The sequence below is a fragment of the Aphanomyces invadans genome (assembly GCF_000520115.1).
Source record: "Aphanomyces invadans strain NJM9701 unplaced genomic scaffold supercont1.46, whole genome shotgun sequence".
Taxonomy (NCBI): Eukaryota; Oomycota; class Saprolegniomycetes; order Saprolegniales; family Verrucalvaceae; genus Aphanomyces; species Aphanomyces invadans.
In genome coordinates this window covers 290,727-310,800 of record NW_008580191.1, presented here as the reverse complement: position 1 = coordinate 310,800, position 20,074 = coordinate 290,727, and the positions used below count along the sequence as shown (strand labels likewise).

General features: G+C 55.6%; 6 protein-coding genes across 13 annotated transcripts; 1 reads left to right on the top strand and 5 right to left on the bottom strand.

Moving 5' to 3' along the window:
* Positions 1-3,430: 3,430 nt before the first annotated feature.
* Positions 3,431-6,220, bottom strand: H310_13029 (hypothetical protein). The gene has a single exon (XM_008880370.1). The coding sequence runs from the start codon at positions 5,722-5,724 to the stop codon at positions 3,667-3,669; it is 2,058 nt and encodes a 685-aa protein (XP_008878592.1). The 5' UTR covers positions 5,725-6,220; the 3' UTR covers positions 3,431-3,666.
* A 4,415-nt stretch (positions 6,221-10,635) lies between these two features.
* On the bottom strand, positions 10,636-11,490 carry H310_13028 (hypothetical protein). The gene has a single exon (XM_008880369.1). It carries the CDS (start codon positions 11,429-11,431, stop codon positions 10,670-10,672), a length of 762 nt encoding a protein of 253 aa, XP_008878591.1. The 5' UTR covers positions 11,432-11,490; the 3' UTR covers positions 10,636-10,669.
* A 3,238-nt stretch (positions 11,491-14,728) lies between these two features.
* On the top strand, positions 14,729-15,993 carry H310_13027 (hypothetical protein). Of its 5 annotated transcripts, none has more exons than XM_008880364.1 (3): positions 14,729-15,394; positions 15,450-15,632; positions 15,699-15,993. In XM_008880364.1, the coding sequence occupies exons 1-2, from the start codon at positions 14,852-14,854 to the stop codon at positions 15,630-15,632; spliced, it is 726 nt and encodes a 241-aa protein (XP_008878586.1). In that variant the 5' UTR covers positions 14,729-14,851; the 3' UTR covers positions 15,699-15,993. The 5 variants fall into 5 exon arrangements, with proteins under 5 accessions (XP_008878586.1, XP_008878587.1, XP_008878588.1 ...); XM_008880365.1 differs by having other exon boundaries at positions 15,438-15,632; XM_008880366.1 differs by having other exon boundaries at positions 15,450-15,993.
* Positions 15,994-16,464: 471 nt separating this feature from the next.
* Positions 16,465-18,881, bottom strand: H310_13026 (hypothetical protein). 4 transcript variants are annotated; one of them, XM_008880360.1, is made up of 5 exons: positions 18,829-18,881; positions 18,583-18,776; positions 17,470-18,533; positions 16,976-17,220; positions 16,465-16,926 (listed from the first exon to the last, which is right to left on the bottom strand). In XM_008880360.1, exons 3-5 carry the CDS (start codon positions 18,246-18,248, stop codon positions 16,499-16,501), a joined length of 1,452 nt encoding a protein of 483 aa, XP_008878582.1. In that variant the 5' UTR covers positions 18,249-18,533; positions 18,583-18,776; positions 18,829-18,881; the 3' UTR covers positions 16,465-16,498. The 4 variants fall into 4 exon arrangements, with proteins under 4 accessions (XP_008878582.1, XP_008878585.1, XP_008878583.1 ...); XM_008880363.1 differs by having other exon boundaries at positions 17,470-18,776; XM_008880361.1 differs by lacking the exon at positions 18,829-18,881 and having other exon boundaries at positions 18,583-18,808.
* A 267-nt stretch (positions 18,882-19,148) lies between these two features.
* On the bottom strand, positions 19,149-19,520 carry H310_13025 (hypothetical protein; the record flags this gene model as incomplete). The annotated part of the gene is made up of 1 exon (XM_008880359.1): positions 19,149-19,520. One exon carries the CDS (start codon positions 19,518-19,520, stop codon positions 19,149-19,151), a length of 372 nt encoding a protein of 123 aa, XP_008878581.1.
* Positions 19,521-19,571: 51 nt separating this feature from the next.
* On the bottom strand, positions 19,572-20,042 carry H310_13024 (hypothetical protein; the record flags this gene model as incomplete). Its single annotated transcript, XM_008880358.1, has 2 exons — positions 19,572-19,724; positions 19,788-20,042. The coding sequence occupies 2 exons, from the start codon at positions 20,040-20,042 to the stop codon at positions 19,572-19,574; spliced, it is 408 nt and encodes a 135-aa protein (XP_008878580.1).
* Positions 20,043-20,074: the final 32 nt, after the last annotated feature.

Genomic DNA, 20,074 nt, shown 5'->3' with positions numbered 1-20,074 from the left:
CTGATTCGATGCGGTGCAGCCCTCGTCTGAGACCACCAAGCACACCGACCCTGCTCATGTGCCAAGCACACCAGCTGCGAATGCGCACAAATTTGACAAGGGAGCGCTCAGCCATGTCGTGTGGTTGGAGCACGGGGAGAACTGACTGCGCAAGCGCGGCTAGACGAGTCCACACCTCTCGCGGCATCGATTGATGTGCCTTTTGTGACTTTCGTCGGGAAAACCGGCAGGTAGCGAGCATGGCCGCGTCGAGGCGGGGCGTCCATGATCGTGGTCGCTGAACCGATGGGAGCCAACTATCTTGCCCATGCCAGGTGAGTGTTCTTCTGGAATTCGATCAATATCTGACTATACCTGCGGTTGGGGTGGCCTTGACAGCCATGGCGGTATTTGGACGCCGAAGATTCCATCACACACCGCGTGGCGCTCGGTGTGGGGCTAGCCATGCTGCATTCCTTTCGTCCGTGTCGACGCATGCGTCGTCGGGACGATCGGGACATCTCGATGCTTTCCGTGTCGTCAATGAGTTTGGTACCCACAGCCCAGGGCGCCTTGGCGGCTGGATAGTTCATCTGGTCCTGTCGGTCTGAGTATATGTGCGTCTGATTCAACCAACTGGCTGCTGCTGACCGCGCGCTGGAGTTGTCGCTGCGACAAGCCATGTCGTGCTGACGCGCTGCTCTTGATTGCAACGATGGACTACCGGTAGCACATCCACGAAATGGAGAGGCTATCAAAGCCCGTCGTCAGGTACCGATCCAACCAGGAAGTCAAATGCATTTCTGCGCGCTCGATGTGATGGAGTTGGTGCCGTTGGATTGGGCTGTACGATGGCGATTCATGGATCCACAACAATTCCCCCCACGCAGACGGGGCCGAAACATCGGCTACATGGAGGAGCCGGCAGATGGAACGGCGTATGCTTGGTGCGCGTTCGGCTCGAATTCCCCAACAGATCGCCCCCCAACCGCGCGTGGTTCGTGTAAACTAGTGCAAGAACAACGATGACGTGCGCTGTCAACCATCCGGGCACCAGCTTCCATGGTTCAAACCGCTGTCGGGCAATCATACTGTCGCGGAATCCAACGTGAAATCCAGGAGTTGGATGTGTGTCCCAGCTCCCCCTCGAGCCTCGTCGTACCATTCAGTACAATGAAGGATGGAACGGGATTACGATAAACAACTTTTCGAGTTTGTGCTATTGTTCCACGGCCCGGTGTCGCGGGAGGCCGCCCCTTGCGTGAGTCGAACCAAATCTCCCTTGTTCATGCGATTCTGTCTGGAGCTGCGAACGCAAGGCGATCACCTGGACAAAGAAGCGGGACATTTTTGGCTGTAGGTACCGGACGCTGCGCCAGCCGGACATTCGACCATTGTCCCCGCCACGTTGGGAAAGAAGCTTGGAGATGCCTGCGTCGTGCGATGTCACACAAACCGTGCATCATAAACGGGAACACATGTCCTCGTTGGCGAATGTGAAGCGGCACAACCTTCGAAGCGATCGACCCATGGCGCAGAAGCATAAAACTTTCGACGCTCGGGCACGCATTCTCTCCTCAAAGCTAACAACGCGATCCACAAAGTCTTGCCCGACGAAGGCTTCCCGTATCTCCTGGAACACCTCGTCTCGGTCGGAAGCTCTTGCTGGAGGACGTGGCGCCCGTCCAACACGATTGGAGCGCACGTCGTCCAGCCACACCATGACCCGTTTCTGCCGATGGGCATTGAGTGGATGTCGCTGCCGCCCCCGAGTGTGCGCTACGGAGAATTTGCACCAAAATTCTGCCGGCGTAACACCTCGCGACGACGATGTCGAAGGACCACTGGCTTGTTGCCAGCGATGCGGCATCGCGCGAATCGGTTGTTTGACAGCAAAAGCGCGCTGTGCCCGTGTGGAGCTCGAATGCCGTTCCTTGAACCGTTCTTGTACTGCGGCGGCAGTGAACTTGCAAGACAAAGTCCATGCACGCTGCCGTGCAAGGACTACGCGTCGTGGACTGCTGCGCATTGCCATGGATTGTAACGTCGCCGCCGACGGAGTGGCACCGTGGCAGGCGTTCGGCATGACAGCGTACGCTCTTGACTGGCAAACGAAATGCTCCTCGGAGTTGTTCGTGAATCCATCCTAGATGCGTTTGGGTGGGTGTGTCATTCACGGTCCGCACGATGTCGCCGGTGCTGCGCATCGTCACACCGTTTCGAATGCAGTCGCCGCTCGCAGTTACTTGCATCGAACGCGTCGATCCTCGATGCCTCAAGTCACGTTCGATCCATTCCTGCAATGGTGCATTTTGCTCATGCATCGAGTGACGTCGAAACCCTCTTGGTTCTCAACTGGACGCGAATTCTTGCAACTCGATTGCGGCTTGGCGCTGACTCGGGGCATGTTTGAAGTGTTCGGAGTAGTCTCCATGCAGGCTTTGTACCATGTCTTGATCGAAGCCATTCTGACTTCCACGGACAACACCATGTCACGGCCTCGAGCGTTCACGTCCATCACAAGACTGAGCATGGCCACGACCGACATGAACTGGTTGGCGCAAAATGCGCCATGTCGGCGGCAACTTCATGTGACGATTGGAGAAGCTGCTTTCACTGGAACTGTTGGACCTCTTGCATGGCACGCATCCTGCGTCGACCGCTGTACTCCAACATCTCTTTTTCGGCGACGACGCTCTTGCAACGAGCGACGTTCGATCGTTCAGTACACAGCAAACGCCAGGACGGAACCGAGACGGGCGAGGACAAACCAGCCCACGACCCGACTGATATTGACTACACCAACATTGATGGCGTCGAACCCGACGTGTCGATCGAAAGCACGACATGCTGATCGAGCAAAAGGAAGCTCCACACGCCAGGCTTGAGCGACATAGAATACGTTGGCGTTGAGTGTGCACTCGGCTGTGATGCCCCTGTCACGACGGAAAACCCAGCGTTCACATTAAAGATGAACTCCTCCACACGACCAGCTCAACCACGCGTAGGCATCAAAACTGTAGCTCGTGTTCTGCGATCGTGTTGACTATGACCATGCATCTCATTCCACCAGCTTGGTTGTGCGGCTCGACAAAATTCATGTCGGCGCCGCCGGACGCCGTGACCACGATCCTGGAATTCGTGTGGGTGGGTCACCATTCTTCACGAGATCGTTGCGTTGTGGATGCCGCCCGTCATGAGGCAGTACTTGGTGGGAGTTGGAGTTATTAGTCTCGGATTCTCGTTGTCGCGTTGTGGTCCAGTATGAACTGGATCCGGTGTCCATTGCGACAAGCGCCGTCCATGCATGCCATGCCAAGTCAACCTGACACACTCATGCCCTCAAGCCTTGGCTGCACATGCATCCGTCAAGGCGGAATCCATGGTTGACGGACTAGGAAGGGGGAATGGCGACGTGTTTGGCGATCGCGTACTGCGGACGAGGTCCCTTCAAGTGAAAGACTGGAGCCCATGGCATCTCCTTGATGGATATTCAATTATACGGCGCAAACAGGCCATTATATCCCCCTGAGGTAGCGACTTGTCTACGTCCTTGCGCTCTTCGCACGAGGTTGGCCGCGACGTGCGCATCGTGGATGCACGTCGATATTGCTGGCACGTCCCGATTTGTCGACCAGGGATCTCCACACGAGCAGTGGACTGGCCGGGTTCCCAGCGACCAAAACTTCAGTTGGCAAGCGGAATTGCATGGACGAACGATGGAGGCATGGGCGTGCATGGGGTGTCGGGGACTGGCACGACGAACCATTGCCACGTCTTGACGTCCATCACGAGGTAGGCGCCATTCGGTGCCCGAATCGACAAGAGGCCGTTCAGCATGGCAGACGCGCGATCGAGGTAGTACATGCCGCCGCAGAGCCAAGGGGTTTGTTCGAACTGGAACTGCGCCACCGAGTGGAGCAGCAGGGACTTGCTGATTTGGGTGTTTGCGCCGCGCGACCCGAGCCCGCGCTCGATTGCGTAGCTGACAACACAACCAACGCCAGCTAAACCAAGCAGCCCGACAAACCGATCGACTTGGCCAATTTCAAACGTTGCACTGTGGCAGGACAAGGTGAAGTCGACAACGTCCGCGGTGCATTGCCGATCAATGGACACGGCATGTCGAACTGGTGAGACCAAGCTCCACACGCTGGCAGCGAGCCACACGCCGACGCTTGACTTCCAAGCATACCGCGACGTGACCTGGCCAGTCATGACAGAAAACACGTCGTTCAGGATGTACACCACCCATCCCATCTCGCCACACGAGAGCAGCGTCGTCATGGTGTCCGGTGGACCCGACACAAATTGCGTAAACGTGCCCCCCATGGCGGGCAGGTCCAGCCGTAACGTCGCCGTCGACAAGATGCAAACGGCAGTCACTCCCCGCAGCAGCACGAGCGGACGACCGATCCAGACGAGCGCTGCGACTCGATTGAATTGGAACATGTTCATGCCTTCGATATACCCCCGGCTCAGCACGATCGAGATGCACACACCCACCGCGATGGCGAGCAGGACGATCGTAAAGTATTGGATCGTGCAACGAATGTAAAACGCCATGTTTTGAGGAATTTCCTGGGAATTCACATCAAAGCGCATGACGAGCGGCCGCCCCGACACAACCGTCATGGTCGGTTTCGACGCGCCCGTGAACTGCACCACTTCTCGGTACCCCAGCACCCACTCAAACATGTACAGCCACGCGAAAAACTCGAACGTGGGCTCGTCGAACACTCCGATGTGGGATAACGCGGTCGCTGACCCGACTTGACAGTCCCACGTGAACTGGACAACTTGCGGTGCAAGCGTGGCTTGAATCGTGCGTTTTGTAGCCTGCGTGACGTCCGCCAGCGCCGCGAGCGTGCTGGACAGCAACGGTGTCGACGCAATGAATGCAAGTCCTTGCTGCATCACTTGCTCGCACGACGGGCGCGCAAGCGTCTCATGCGCGCACGTAGATTGCACGAGTTCGTCGCCTCGCACTGCTTGCGACAGCACCGCCGCCATCGTGGTGTGCCCGTTGTTGAGTGTTTGGTCGTTGCCGTTTGACGAACACGATCCGTCCAGGGCAAAGAACTCGGACATTTCGCGGGTCAAGACCTTGCCGCCATCGCACATAAAGTTGCCCCCAACGGTACATTGGTACCTCCACGCCATTGTGCAAGGAGTGAACATCGACATCTTTCGAACGGACATATAGGCATGCAAGGTGGTCGCGTTGTGACCGATTGCGCCCACGATGGCCTCGGTCAGCTCGCGATAGAGCGCGCGCAGGGCCAAAGGGGGTTCGACCCGCGTCATGACAACCGTCCCAAACGGCCCGAATGTCTGCCGTGTCAGAGCAAGCCGCCAACCGAGGGGGAACTCCACCGTCTGGTTGCGCGCAAGCAAGGCCTCCATGCTGGACGCGTTTCCAAATGCGTAGACAGGACTCGATCGAACCAAACTCGAGCCCCCGACGCCAGACGAGTTGTTCGATACGGCCCACAGAGTCTTGGCAAGAGGCCACTGCATGCGGAATGACGTCGGCGTCGCCGCCGAATGATACATGGACGGCACGTTGCGAATCGTAAGCGGGTACGCCAGTCCAAACGCGCTGGTCACGTCGACGGTCTCGGTGACGCCAATGTGTTTATAGTTTTGCCATGCGGGGTAAACGCTGTAATGTTGTACGAGAGCCACGTTGCGACTTCGTCGGCCACCGATGGCTTTGTGTCTGATGTCACGGCAGCGACCCATGCGACGCCTCTGGACGTTCGTCCGACTTCATCGAATACGGCAAGAGCCAAGGCGGCGCCCCAACACGCTCTCAGCGATGGCCAGTGCGCATTGCGCAAAATGGATTCCAAATAGACGGCGCCGTTGTCTCGGTCGAGCGTGCACTTGGCCTGCCGGTCGGCGGACACGGCCATTTCCCACGTTTGTCCAAAATCGACAAAGCAGTGCGACGCGGCAATCCATGGCAGCGTGCAGCTGTCCATGTCGCGCAGCCCTTGGATGACCACGGGCAGGTTGGAGTACACGCTGCGTTGGATGGTCGCAGAGTATGTCGGCGCAGTCAATATCGACGCATGGATGCTATCGTACGTCGAAACGATATCTGCGTACTTGGGCTGGTCGATTTGTGTCGCGGGCATGACGCTGGTCAGCAAGAGTTGGGTGTTGAACCAGTTGGTCAAGAACGTTTGGTGGCCCGTCGAGTTGAACCCGGGCCACCAAAAGTCGTTGGCCATCGTTGACTCAGTCACGACAAGGTAGCTGTAACTTGTCGCGACCGTGGCAACCATGTAGCCAAGCCCAAGGTACACCAGGACGCGCCGGCGCGTTCCAAATTCAAGCTGGGGACGTCCCGCAGGAGTCGCTCCGCCGTCAACTGAGGCGGGAGCTTCGGGCACTGTCCGCCACACCTTGATGTCGAACACGCCACTCCCATACAGCAGGATCCCGCACATGACGGATGTGACGGAATCCAGGTAAGCACGTGGTGGCAAGTAGGCGGCTGCGGCTGACGGCAAGAGCGAAGGAATGCCTGGACGGATGATTTCGGGTTGGCCAACCTTCCACCCCTGGCACACCGCCGTGGTAAGCATGATGAAGGCCGGCACCGCGGCGGACACGGCCCAACCAATCGTTAATGTCGCCATGCTCCCGATTTCGACCGTCCCGCTCTCGCATGACACTTGATTCCCCAGGTATTCCACAACGCACGTTTGTTGAATCGTTGGCGTGACTTCTGTGATGTCGTCCATCTCCATTCCCATCAAGATCCACCACACGAGAGTCGAACTCATCGGAATGTACAGACCCCACGGTCGCGTCACCGGCGTGAACACGTCTTGAACGACGTACGTGAGCCACGTGCCTTCGCCTGCGAGCAGGAACGACTCGAGGAACGACCGTCGGTTCCGCTGAAGCAACGAGATACCGCCGATTTTGTCCAACGAGACGGGAAACGTGCTCATGATCACGATGGCCGTCATTCCTCGAACGTAGAGCAGGGGGCGGCCAATCCAAACAGACCCAACGAGGCGGTTGAACCGAAGCAAGTGCGCCCCATCAAAACGCAACCGATGCACCACACCATACACGATCGCGAGGACGCCCACGGCACCGAGAACGAACGAGACGTACACAGAGATGTACCAAATGTACTTGCACGCGTGGGACTGCAAGTCGATGGGGTTGGCTTGAATCGAAAACTTTTCCGGGTGGGGCTGCGTCACGAGCGTCACGTTGCCTGCGTCCCCTTCAAAGCGGTAGACTTCGCGCTGTCCCTGCAGCCAGTCGTAGAGGACCACCCATCCAAAGAATGCCCACGGGTCGTCGGTGTCCATGGTGATCATGGGCTGCGTCAGCACAAAAGCAGAATTGTTCTCGGAGGCGAATTGTATGAACGCAACTTCCAACCCAACAGTGGCCTCATAGATTTCCAACCGTTCGGGCAACGACTCGTTCAAGCGATGGCGCGCCATGATGGTCAAGAACGTTACGCAGGCCTGGGATGCCTCGACGCTGCACAATCGGCACGACTTGACCGCTAATCCCGGCACCGACAGCGGCGACGTCAAGAAGATGGCAAAGAGAGCTGCGTCCGGAGTGATGCGAAGCGAGTGCGGCGTCTGCGCAGTGCAATCGTCGTAATATCCAAACGACGGCTGGATGAACGGTCGCCCGCTTCCAAACGGACACACGGGGTTGCCGCCGTAGAATAACCTGTCGGGCCCCCCTCGCCACGACCGCGGCATCGGGTCGACATCCACGCCGGGGGGCAGCCGCGTCGCGCGATACTTGTATGTTGTCCCGACGAACTGTTGAAAATCCCGAAACGTTGATCTCAAGAGTGGCGGCGGCGGAACCAACTCGATATCGATCGACATGAATGGTCCAATATATTGGCGAACGAGGTTGGCGCCGACCGTATTCGGGGGTGCCAGCAGGTCCACATCCCAGTCGATGCCAAGGTGGGGCAAGCTGTTGTTCGCGTGGAGGAGGACGCTTGCGCCAAGGGGTGCACACATATACAGGTCGTTCCAGATGCCTCCATACGCCGCCAACGTTGTCCATCGGCCCATACTTCGCCCAAACGCAGACATCTTTTTGATCTGCATCGGTTGGTCGAACCCGAGAGCGTTGCGGATATTGATCGTGTCCACGATGCCGTCGTGCCGCAAGTTTTGGACATTTGTCTTCCATCGCAGCAGCCCGCGGGACTTCCAAAACAAGACTTCGACCGGTATGGGCAGCAATTGATGCATTTCCATCGCCTGGATCCACCGTCGACCCTCAGGCGTGACTCGCAGAGGCGCCAGAATCGTCGTGTTGATCTCATATCTCTGCGTCGTCGTGTACATGGCTCTTGCGTCGCAGTTGCGTGTGAGCGCTTCGATATACAGCGCGGCATTGTCGCGTTTGGTGGCTTCGCACCGCTCTTGGCGCTTGAACGTGTGGGCCATGGCAAAGCTCCGATTGAAGTCGAGCCAGCAATATGGCGCCACCACCATCATGTTGGCTTCGAATGTGCGCAGTCGCAGAGCTTGCACTGCCATACGAAGCGGAATATTGTCCAGGAGTATCGCGCGACCGTACGAAGCACTCCATTCCATGCGCGTGTCATTCCCAGCATACGGCTTTCTCGAGTACACAACACCACCACTCCAGAGCGGGAACTTTCCCCGGCTCCCTTGCATCAGGTGCATATTGTACACATCGCCCAGGAACGTCTGCACGCCGGTCGAGTTGAAGTCTGGCCACCAGTAGTCGTTGGCCAAGCTCGATTGGATTTGGAACAAATACACACAGCTCAATGCAATCGACCCGACAACGTAGAGGATGCCTCCAGCCGCCGTCCACGCATCGAACTTGACGGACACAACGGTGGCAGGCTGTTCATCCGTCGATGACTGCTCGGTGACTTCGATTTCTTCGGTCGGCGCCACCTCCGCCATGGTCAAACAATTGCACGGACGACGTTGCGCCTGTTCACCGTGAAACCGAGCTAGGTAACTGCAAGTCCCAAAGGTCGTGTACCGATGCCAACGCAACGACTTCCTGTGGAACGTCCGTAGAAAGTGCATGGATATCTGTTACATATTCATTGTGGGCGTTCGGGCAGAGCACGCATAGTGCTGCACACACATCGGATGGTCGCAAGAGTCCGCGGGCAAAGTGGCGTGAACCATCCTTGAACCCGGCACCGTCTCTTTCTGCAAGCGTACAAGCTGACGGCACGCAGCACGACCCCAGTGGTGGTGGTTGGATCGAAGCATACATGCCATGGCTCTCGTTGACAGCATGGACCTGACCATGACAGCACAGAAAGGGCCCGTGTGCTCGTCCGTAAACGACCATGGCGATGGACTAGAACGAAACGACAGGCACGACTGTGGAACGATAGTATGCGCTGCCTTCACCGCAGCACATGTTCACGCTATTACGATTTCCAAAGCTGTTGCTGGCGCGAGCTTGCCATGAGGAATACATTGGCTTCACCGCTACGAAGCACCTGCTCAATGTAATTGGACTTGCAACTCTGTGGCTGACGCGTGATTGCCATGGCCCCAATCGTAATATACTTTGATGCTGTCGTTGGTACTCGTTCGGTGTAAAGGTAGATAATCGTTCAAGCGAGCGGCGGCTCGACCGACAAATGATGCTTCCACGCAGATCACTCGGGGCTTCGATGACTATTACCACTTTCACATTATCATGGCGTGCATGAACCGACGGCAGTTGGCGTTCATGTTCGTGGTGGATTGGCAGCTCCACACACACACACACCACGTCTTAACGTCAACGACGGATAGTTGTTGCAAGACCTGGACGACCAAGTAACCATTCACGACACCCCATGCTCGATCGAAACACTGCTCCACCTCCACCTCCCACCGCTTTCAGTGCAAGTTATTCTGCCTTGTGGCATGGAGCACCAGCGACGGCGGGTGAGTGATACGTAGCGCGCGATACCGCACCCGAAATCATTCTACCCCGTAGCACCGCCCTCATTATGATACCAAAACCATGACACCGATTCACCTGTCCGAACTCAAACTTGCCACCATGGCATGCCGATGTGACGTCGGCAGCGCCGACTATCGGTTCAAGGCCGCCGCATGCCCCACTGGATACTGGCCGCGTCAGGCTAGTCCACCGTCCATTGTCACCACAACTTCTTTGATACATGGATCGCCTAACTCTTCGCGAACGTGTTCAACGGTCTTTCCTGCTGCTGCGGACAAATGGGGCACGAACTGCGGTGGACTGTCGTGCTGCGCCGCACCTGGCCGTGTGGGCCATCGAGAAGGATCGGTAAACGCTGAGCGAGAAGACTGTGCCGCCATCGTAACAATGTTGACGAAGTTGCGAGGTCGTAACGTTGCTTTTACGAATCGAAGCAGTCCTGCCTCGCGGTGTGGCGGCTGGTTTGAGCGGCACCTTCCACGTTTGCTTTCGTTGTGACACGCATGTCAAGTTGTGCCAGTCCTTTTCCAAAACGTGGAAGTCGAGTCGAATGCCATTTAGGAGCATCGTTGCTCACGAGCCGCCTCGGTACCGATTGCTGGTTGAAACCAGTCGCAGTCTGCTCACGATGACAACAGCACTGCCAGGTCATGCAATAGCCGCCCTTGGCTGGACATGGCCATCGTCAACACGTTGGGGAACACATGCTCCATTGTGATAAATCGTTTTATTCAGTAGCGGGACGGCTGGTCTCTAATCGGGCCATGGCAGGAATCTCTCCAGAGGACTGGACGCGGCTATGGGCGAGGATCGTGTTTGTGACCGTGAGACTGCCCAGTACAGCATGGAACGCTTGGGTCAGGTCGATGTGGCCCGTGACGACCTGTATCCGATGGCATGACGTGTCCATGATGTAGTCGACTTGCAACGGCGCGGCTAGCACGATCCCGATGACTTGCTGGACGAGGGCTTCGTTGGCGAGGATGTGAGGGAAGAGTTGCTCGATCGTGCTCCGCGACACGTGGAGGTGGATCGTGCCGTGTGTGCGAACGATGCATGTCGGTTCGCAGTGCACAACGTCGATCGAGTGTAAATCGCGGTGGATGTTATGGAACAACGACACCCATCGCTTCCACTGCGTGAGGATGCCAGTGGGACCGACGCCGTGGTTCCAAACCGCCACATCCTGGCACATGACGGCGTGGCACATGGCGGTTTGCTTGGCGGCAAGGAGTGGGTCGTGGATCGCGTAGCCTTGGCGAAACATCAACCAGTACTCTTTGCACAGTCGGGTCGCGGTGTCGGACCGCCACTGGGGAAACCGAAGCAGCGTCGCGCGAAGCGTCTCGACTTGGCCTTCCAGCTGGGCCGTGGTCCGCGTCAACGCTCGGACTTCGCATTCCAGGCAATCCATGGCGTCGTTCGACGGCGCAGACGGTGGTGATTTCTTTTCATGCGCCATGCGACGCGGCCGCCGCGGGGGTGCCATCCGCGTCGTCTAGTCCCCACGATGTCAAGTTTCGCATCCGCTAGCACCACCACACTACCAAGTCTGTCCTATTTTAATTCGACATTTTTCAAAATATCTAGATTTTGTACGAACCCGAATTAAATATTGCCTCGATCCCAAACCCGAAATACCACGACCAATGAAACGTCACCATTCTGACTTGACTTGGGTATGCCAGTCTGACGAAACACGAGGCACAGGCGAATTTGGCACGCCGCCGCCCTCCTGACGCATCTCGGAAGCGGGGACAAAGGATGGCCGTGTATGGATGGATGGGCGAGTCGCATACTCGAGATCGTGGAGCGCAAAAATCCGAGGTCGAAGAACGGGACTGTCGGGAGCGCTTGGCGTGGTTCGCAATCATAGTTGACAGAACATCGCCACAGATGGTCCTACGGCGGGGGGGGGGTGAGATGTACCCTTCATGTCGGCGAACTGCTGCTCGCGCTGGGGCTGGTGACATGAGTTTGGATATCGTTCAGCTTTTATGCATCACCTTGATTGTTTCGCTCACACATGAGCTGGAAGTGGGGCGGACAGCGACTTTTGACGGTTGTGTTGTGCAAATGCTACATGCTCCTGAGTACTTCGTGACTTGGATTTCGTCGAAGTCACGAAGCACTGGGGCCGGCAGCATCCGTCGGCGCGCCGAGTAAACGAGTTGCAACTGGCGAATTCGTCGCGAAATGCAACGGGCGGGATCGTGGACACGATGGATGCTGCCGCAACGATTTTGAAAACCCCAAACGTTCGGCATGCATCACACAATTTCAGCGCTGCCCTGCTTTCATGCGGACTTCCGTCGCTCGTAACCATGCCGATACTTGTCCATCCGTTCGCGACGCTGCTGACGCATGCCCACAAGCCGCACAGTCGTTCCAGTCCGTGTTCATCCAAGGTTGCGTTCACCTTGAGCATTTGTACAAGAGCATGCGCATCGCGTGATTTTGACGTCAAAAGTTAAACTTGGGGAATAGGTGGCCTCTCAGTGGTTTCGTCATATGTATGAATACAATCAAATATCGCAATATATCGACCGATTCAGCATTATTCCGAATTATGTCGTCTTCGTTTGTTACTGAACCACAGGCATCGTAAACAGCGTGTGGGAATCGGTCAAAAATATCCTGACAGTCCGAATTAAAATGAACCGATATGTTCACGCCTAGAAGCAATATCGTTGGAAAAAATTATAACATTGTGGAAACCCCTTATTTTCTGACTGATTGTAGGATAGAAATGAAATAGCGTAAAATGCCAATTTTTGAGGAATTATCCCGCGTTTCTATACTAAAGAAATGTTCTGCGTTTCTACGAGATGCTGAAATGTGATTTTTCATGCACATCTAATTTTCGTGTGTCTGTTCATATTTACCAAGTTATCTAACACAAAGTATAATGCACTGCATACTTTTTGTGAATAAAGGGTATATCAATTCGAGACGAACAACATAGTGGTTGAAAAGGATATTTTTCTGGAAGTCTTCTTCACAGAATTTGCTGCAGTACTCCCATTTGGAATCTCAACAGGTGTTGACAGTATGACCGCCACCAATGTACTCGGCACGAGGTGAATCCTCAACTCCTTGAGCTCCATCCAGGACCACATGGGTTGCCGACGCGAGCTTGTCGCTTGTGTATCTGTCTCTAGGGCGAGGAGGCATGTCAAGCGCGAGTGCAACATTCAAAATAATCATATTCTTCCGCCAATGTTGCTGCAACTGTAATTGGCTACTTGTCGATCCTCTTACACTATTGGCACATTACGTTGCTGATAATATTCAGTTTTTGCAATTCAAAAATGCGCAAAAACAGAGGACATGGCAACAATTCGATAACAAATACGGTGTGAACCAATCACCACCGCGAAGGCAATCGTTCGAACGTACGACGCAGTACAACTACTGATCGAATTCTTACGTAGTACAGAATTACTTACTACGACATAGGTTGGTTAAAGTGACGAGGCGGGATTGTGTGGGGCATTCCCTGCATTAACGCCAACGTCGTCAAAATTCGACACGTTTCGTGACACTGCGTTCATTCATGGAGCACTGTCGATGAACGCAGTCTTGTTTAGCACGAAGCTTGACCAGAGAGCAAGTTTTGGCTCATAGTTACGTTGAACTTCGCTTCGTTAGGTTGGTTTGACATCACGTACATCATGTAGCGGTGTACAGGCATGCGACCGTGGGTATGCAATTATGCCACTCACGTGACAGTTTTTAGCGAACAAAGTGTCGTGTAGCTTTTGCTCCGATTGAAAAAGTGACACTGCACGGCCATGTTTAGGGAACTCCGCCCCACGGACGGCCAAATTCCGTTCAGTGCACGGGCGAGCGAGCTCCATGCTACGCTGACCAACCGATTGTCTGACACACTTGAGTCCAAATGATTTTTGTCTTGTTCTCAAACGTGAACGATCCGCACAGTGGGGTCATCCTTGAGGCTGTCATCACTTTGGCACCAATTGTATGGTTGGTAGGCGTTGCCCTGTGAAATTCAATATATTTGTTCTTCGTCGAATTGTCATTGGTTAATGCAGTAGTCGTCCACAAATTTGGCTAAATCGCGGAATTTGTCGGATTTGGAAAATCTCGTGGGCATGCCAGGTAAACACTGTAGTGACCTGCCTCACGTGGCAAAAGCACTTCATACCTTCCATGGACGGCCAAACGGGACGCTGTTCTTGCGGCGGGGAAGAAGTGTGGTCCTGGGTTTGGCCAGCAATTTTGCACCAATGTTTAAGTTTCGGCATTCGACATCACGTATTTGGATAAAAAATTTCGTGTTTCTGCCAATTCAAGCACGGGGTGCGGCAGCACGGATGGCAAGGCGCGACTAACGTTCAACCAACCAGCGAAATCATCCCGGAGTGGGGGCGGTCGTTGCCGTCATGAGCGTTTGGGGGCGCGGCCACCCGAAACATCTCTCTACGACGTGTTAGAGGGTGTGACGTTTTCAACGTTGTCGTTCTTGGTTGTGTTGGCCAGTCGTTCATCTCTACTGTGGCCAAAACCAGTGTAAATCTGACTTTACACAGAGGTATTCCGTTGTTGTGAGTGAGTTCTCTTTGCGACAAAGACGTTGCAGGTCCTAGAGAATCGCACGTTCGGCCATGCGATGTCGGAAGTAACCGGCAACGTCCCAAAAGCACTTGACGCAGTCCGCAGGTGCATTCCTTGCGTGGGGAGTGTACTGCATCCTGATGGATTTGCCCCGTTGTCGACGGTTGTTGGCCATGGACGATCCGGAGCTCGAGAGTCCCTGTCTACAGGAATTTCTCCGCGACACAAAATCACATCACGAGCTCACATAAACACGCAATTTGCAGGCGGGAGAGATTGGTATACAAACGTCAAGATAAACCCCTGGGGCGTCGACAACGTCACGGGTCGAATGAGCACGAAGAAGACGAGCGAGTGGCGGCTCGAGCAGTGCCGCACCAACCAACGGCGGTATCGGCGGCAGGCGCAGGAGGGGATGCGCTCCCTTGAGGAGCAAGTCGCGATGTTGACGGTTGAAACGGCGCGGTTGGAAGGAAACCTGACGATTCTTCGGTCGACCACGCTCCTCGCATCCGCCGGCGCCAAGTTGATCGCGCACTACTTGGACGTCTTTCGACATGGATTGGTCGCGCACAACGAAGCCACACAAGTCCACCTCGTTCGTAGCATCGTCGCGACCGATGCGATCGTGACCGGAGTCCAGGGCGGCGCCGATGCGGTCCTGGAGGGTTGGCGCCAGTACTCGCGAGCATTTCCCGCCATGGAGCTTGTTCAGTCCCACATGGATGTCCTTCATCTCGACTCGTCACAGCTCGTCCACTGCTTCGGTCACATCGAGTGTCGAATATCCCGGCAGACATTGGAGACGATCTATCCACACCTTCTACAGCAAGATCAAGACCTCGCATGTAGACTTCTTGGGCAAGTTCTCAAGGTACGACAATCTGCTCCACGTTCGTGGTTGAATGCGGCATAAGACTGGCGCGCAGATTCCTGTCACAAGGCAGTACTCCATCGACAACGACACAAACCAAGTCACGGAGGAGCTTGTGATTGCCAATTTCATGCGAGGGCTCATTGACTTGCTTCAGTCGACAGAAGATGCGATGCGAGTCATGGCCGGGGCCAAGATCGACATGTGGGGCAAGCTGCAACCAAACGACTTGTCCTAGGTGATGCATTCCGTTTGGACGGAGGATTGATGTGTGCCCCGTTGATGCCGCACCTGGCTGTCCTAGACATTGCTATGATCAATGGCGCATGAGATGCAAGTGGCTCGGTAGCAACCTGGAAGACTGGGGTGCGGGGCATGCTTCACAGAGTCGACCACGACTCTGGCGGGTCTACAGGAGGCTCTCCGTCTGACGAGAACCAAAGACAGTTGGTTCATGCAAGGGTCCAAACGACCACGTAATTTAATCCAGGACTTCAATGGCATGCTATCGCCTCCCGTTGCCTGGCGCATATATCATGACCTTCCACACAGCGGCAGCGGCAGAGCCTCGGCGTCGGATGTCGCCACCTGCGTCGGTGTTGCCAAGATGGCGAGTGTTTCGGATATTTTCCGGATGATCAATATTACCAGTATTCTCAATCCAGGATATTTTTCAATTGAACAATATCTTGGGTGAGAAATATTCGAACGCCTTGTTAACAAAAAATGTATCAGAGCAAACATGACGTACTTGGTATGCCCTACTTTATGGGAAATACTGCCATTCTCCAATCCATTGAAATGCACCGCTGCGCTCGTGTCGTTCGAGGGCGGCCGGCCGCCGCGCTCCGCACAACCCACTCGTTATCTGCCAAAACTTTGCAAGACGAGACGATTATGGATCGACTGGTATGTCCAATATCCAAGCTTGCGCTCGAGTACCTTCCCGCACACGGCGTGTTATTCTGTCGCGAAATTCGTGTCGCTTACCCCATCCGGTACGGCATTCCCATCTTGGTGCCGACAGAAGGCCGCATTGTCCCTGACGACGAGGAGTTATAAGCAACAAAGGCAGTACTGTATGCGAGCAACACTTTGTCTTCGTTAATACTTTTTCCGCACGTCGCGGATTGGGTTCCGACGAGCTGGGAGACTATGTGGCTCCTTAGCTTGATGAGGTTTTCTCGCAGGCGTGTCCAAGGCATGGCCAGAAACATGGGGTACTGCAGGCTGCGACAGCCCCACCGGTTCACCTGCCTCGTGCTGGCGCTTGGACGGTGCATTCGACGCGCTGTGGGGGCCAGGCGTGAGATCTGTCGACAGCCATTGGTACGGAGGCACGTCGGCTGACTCCTGCAACGTCGTCGAAATGGCACGGTCGTTGCTGTTTCCACGGGACGATAGTCCGGCCTTCTTAGGGGATACGATCCCCGCCGTCGCCACCGGTTTCTTCAAATTCAACGTGAATGCCGCCGCCGCTTCAGTCATCGAGGACTTGCTCGGCAACGGGTTGTACAACAGCTCGTATTGATCTGCGATGGCATACGTCAGGACGGCGAACAACGACAGAATGCCACGTACGTTTAGTGGGCTTGGGCCACGCTGCCTTGGCCGTGTGATGATGCGAATGCTGTGGGCGATCTTGTCTAGGACGAGGCGCGTTGTCGGAATTCGTCAGCGCGGGCTGCTCCAAGCGAGACGAAACCGCGACTTCTGGGGCGTTTGGAGCTACCGCGCGCAGCAACAGACTATGGTACTGGCGGGTCCACTCGTGGTCGTCCTTTGCACTTGAGTTTACCAACTCGTCGGCATCGCGAAACTCCCCACTACAGTGGACAACGCTCAGCCGTGCGTTCTGGTCAGCCATCAGCGCATTCAATCCCATCGGCCACACCCACGTGCCGACGAGGCGTGTCGCCCATCTCGCCCACGACCGCAGCATCTCCAACATTTTAAGACACACGATTCATTCAAGAACCCACCCGACGAGTCGAAGCTGTATAAAAGAATGGAAAACGACATACATTCCGATCGTCGGCACAATAAAAGACGCCACAACCACTCTTTACACATACCGCACGAGGTGGAGCAGCGCTTGGTCGTTGGCCGAGATGCGCTGCGACTTCCACATCGCCATTTCCGCAGGCGTCCACGTCATCTTCAGGAGGACGTCGCGGACGTTGCCGCGGGCCTGATGGTACTCGACAAGCCGCGCCATCGTCGTCTCAATGTACTGAGGGGCGCGGCGGGCGAGCAACCAGGCGACCTCCCACGCGTCGAGGCGGAGGCAAATGTCCAACATGAGCAACAGCAGCGTCAAATCTTCGGTCTCTCTGGCGAGTGAAACTTGGCACGTCGTGGCGATGGTGTGGGCGAGCTGGGGTTCACTCAATTGCAGCAATATTTCCAGGATAGCGACGACGACATGTCCATCCAAAAACTCTGGGGGACTTTGCGAGAGGACGTTGCATGCGTGTTGTAGCAACCCGCGGTGGAGAGAGGAAGTAGCATGGTCGACGGTCCACAGAGCCAAGACGTGCGTGGCGTGTGACCGGGGCAAGTGCAGGACAGTCGCTGCTTCCATTGCGATGGCATGCACACCGGCCCACGACACGTTCGACGTTGTTGCGCGGACGTCGTGGGTGTAAAGCGTCAGGAAGAGCATGATCGCGCTCGTCGTATGCGCATCCACGGATTGAAAATGGGCCAAGAGCGCAGTAACCTCGACAGGCAATGGCAGCAGATCCACGAGTCCAGCGCTAGAAAGGATCGCGTGGAGCATTTTCGAGGTCGATGGAAACGACAGCGTCGACGATTGAAAACGGGACATCAACCACAGATTGAACTCCACCATTCGCTCGACCGACGTGATTTCATCTTGCAGAGACACCAAGTACTCCAACGAGCCGTCGGTGGATGGATTCCATGAAGCTGCATCGTTGGACACTGGAAACGATGTGGTGGGAAGAGCGGCCTGCTGCCCCCGTTGCAGACGCTCGATGAGCGCTTGGACAACATGCCGGAGCCCTCGAACCTGTCGTAGAGTGGCGTGCAGGTCCTCTGGGGACGTCGCATGGACGGCAGTGGCCTGTGCGCGATCGACGTGGGAACGAACCCACGTTTGCACCGCAACAGGTTCCTGCAAAAGGAACGTCGGCTTGTTGTCGTCCTGGAGCGCCAATACGTACAGAGCAATGACGCTGCTGAGTCCATGGGCCAAAGCAACTTCGAACAGAGCTTCTCGTTGATGCAACCGAGACGTGGACGTGGACGAGACGTCGATGCCTGATCGACGCAAGATTCCCGACGACCGAAAGTCCGCGTACACGGCCTCGGGGTGGTGGAAGGCCTGATACCCTTGCTCTGTGAATACCTCCAGAATCTAGCAAACACATAGGCGCATGAGACTTCCTCGGCCACCGATTCGTCCGTACCGGCAGCGCCATCGTGGTTGATTTCGCTCGTCCAAAGGTTTCAAGGCAAGGACGATACCTCCTAAATTAAATACAAGAAATACTGTGAGATATTATATGGTCCAGTTTGGCCACAACAACTATGGTTTGGCCAGGCATGGCCAGAATATTCACGCGACGAGCTTTTCCACGGACGCGAGAGAGGCCCGTGTATGTGCATCGTGCCGTGCTCGCTGGATGCCCCTTGTTCAACCATTGCTCGAAAAACAAGGAGCGGTATTTCGCCGCAGCTCGAATCCACACTGTTTTGTTTCATTCGACGTGGTCGAGTCGTCGTGCCCTCATGAGTAAAGAACGCAATGGAAGGGATGAGCGCAAGCAAACGGGTTTGACATGAATGAGCCATGTGTCGGCGAAGCTAAAGGCCCGCAAAACGATCGACGGGTCAAGGCAAAATTAACCAAAGACCCGACCAAGGTCCCCACAGTCGTCGGCCAACCAACACGCCGTTTTCGTTGACGCCCCGCGTTTGGACGCAGCAACGAGTACACGAACACGGTAATGTACTCCAGTATCGTTTCGCCTTCGCACCGGTCGACAGGCCCCACGATGAGTACCCAACTTGGATCGCTTCTGCGCATGCGGTCTTTGTAGCGCGCGAACCCGCGTCCATCAGCGGCCACCATCGTCATCATGGCCACGGATTTCAGCATTTACAAGACGTGGCGCTCGAAGTCATCATGGGTTCGCTCGAACTCTGCCACTTACGCGTTGGCTTCGAACACCCGCGCTGGCATGCCTGCTTTGTCGGCTTCGTCGACGAAATTGACGTCGCTCGTGGCTCTGCATACGTAATCGAACGTTGTCTTGCCAACTCCGTCCATTGAACGCTTCGGTCGAGTCGTCCACAAATTGAACTAAGTCAATCCGAACTCGCGCGAAGTCGAGATTCTCCAACGTCCAAAATGTCCCCTCGGCACCATCGTCGCGGGCTCTTCAGACTTCCACGTCGTCGTCGCAGCACCGGACAATTCCGCACTTTGCGCGCGCGCTGCTGCTTCAACTTCGCGCAATCGACGCTGCTTTTCTTGAGCAGCCCGCTCCGCCTCTTCAGCCTTGCGCGCTGCTTCTTCTTCGCGGCGTTCACGCAGCAATTTCTCAGCGGCCTCGGAGATCTCGTCCGCCTTGCGCTTTTTTTCACCCTCCCCCCCGACAATGTTGATGGACGAACCCATCAAGTCACACGCGTCTATCACAACCTCTCCAT

Coding starts and splice junctions, on each gene's coding strand:
- H310_13029 (XM_008880370.1), bottom strand. CDS start 5,724: ATGGGTCGCTGCCGTGACATCAGACACAAAGCCATCGGTGGCCGACGA.
- H310_13028 (XM_008880369.1), bottom strand. CDS start 11,431: ATGGCACCCCCGCGGCGGCCGCGTCGCATGGCGCATGAAAAGAAATCA.
- H310_13027 (XM_008880365.1), top strand. CDS start 14,852: ATGAGCACGAAGAAGACGAGCGAGTGGCGGCTCGAGCAGTGCCGCACC. Junction 15,395..15,437: donor TTCTTGGGCAAGTTCTCAAG/GTACGACAATCT, acceptor ATGCGGCATAAG/ACTGGCGCGCAGATTCCTGT.
- H310_13026 (XM_008880363.1), bottom strand. Junction 17,221..17,469: donor GCGCTGCTCCACCTCGTGCG/GTATGTGTAAAG, acceptor TGTCCACTGTAG/TGGGGAGTTTCGCGATGCCG. Junction 16,927..16,975: donor GTGGCCCAAGCCCACTAAAC/GTACGTGGCATT, acceptor ATGCCATCGCAG/ATCAATACGAGCTGTTGTAC.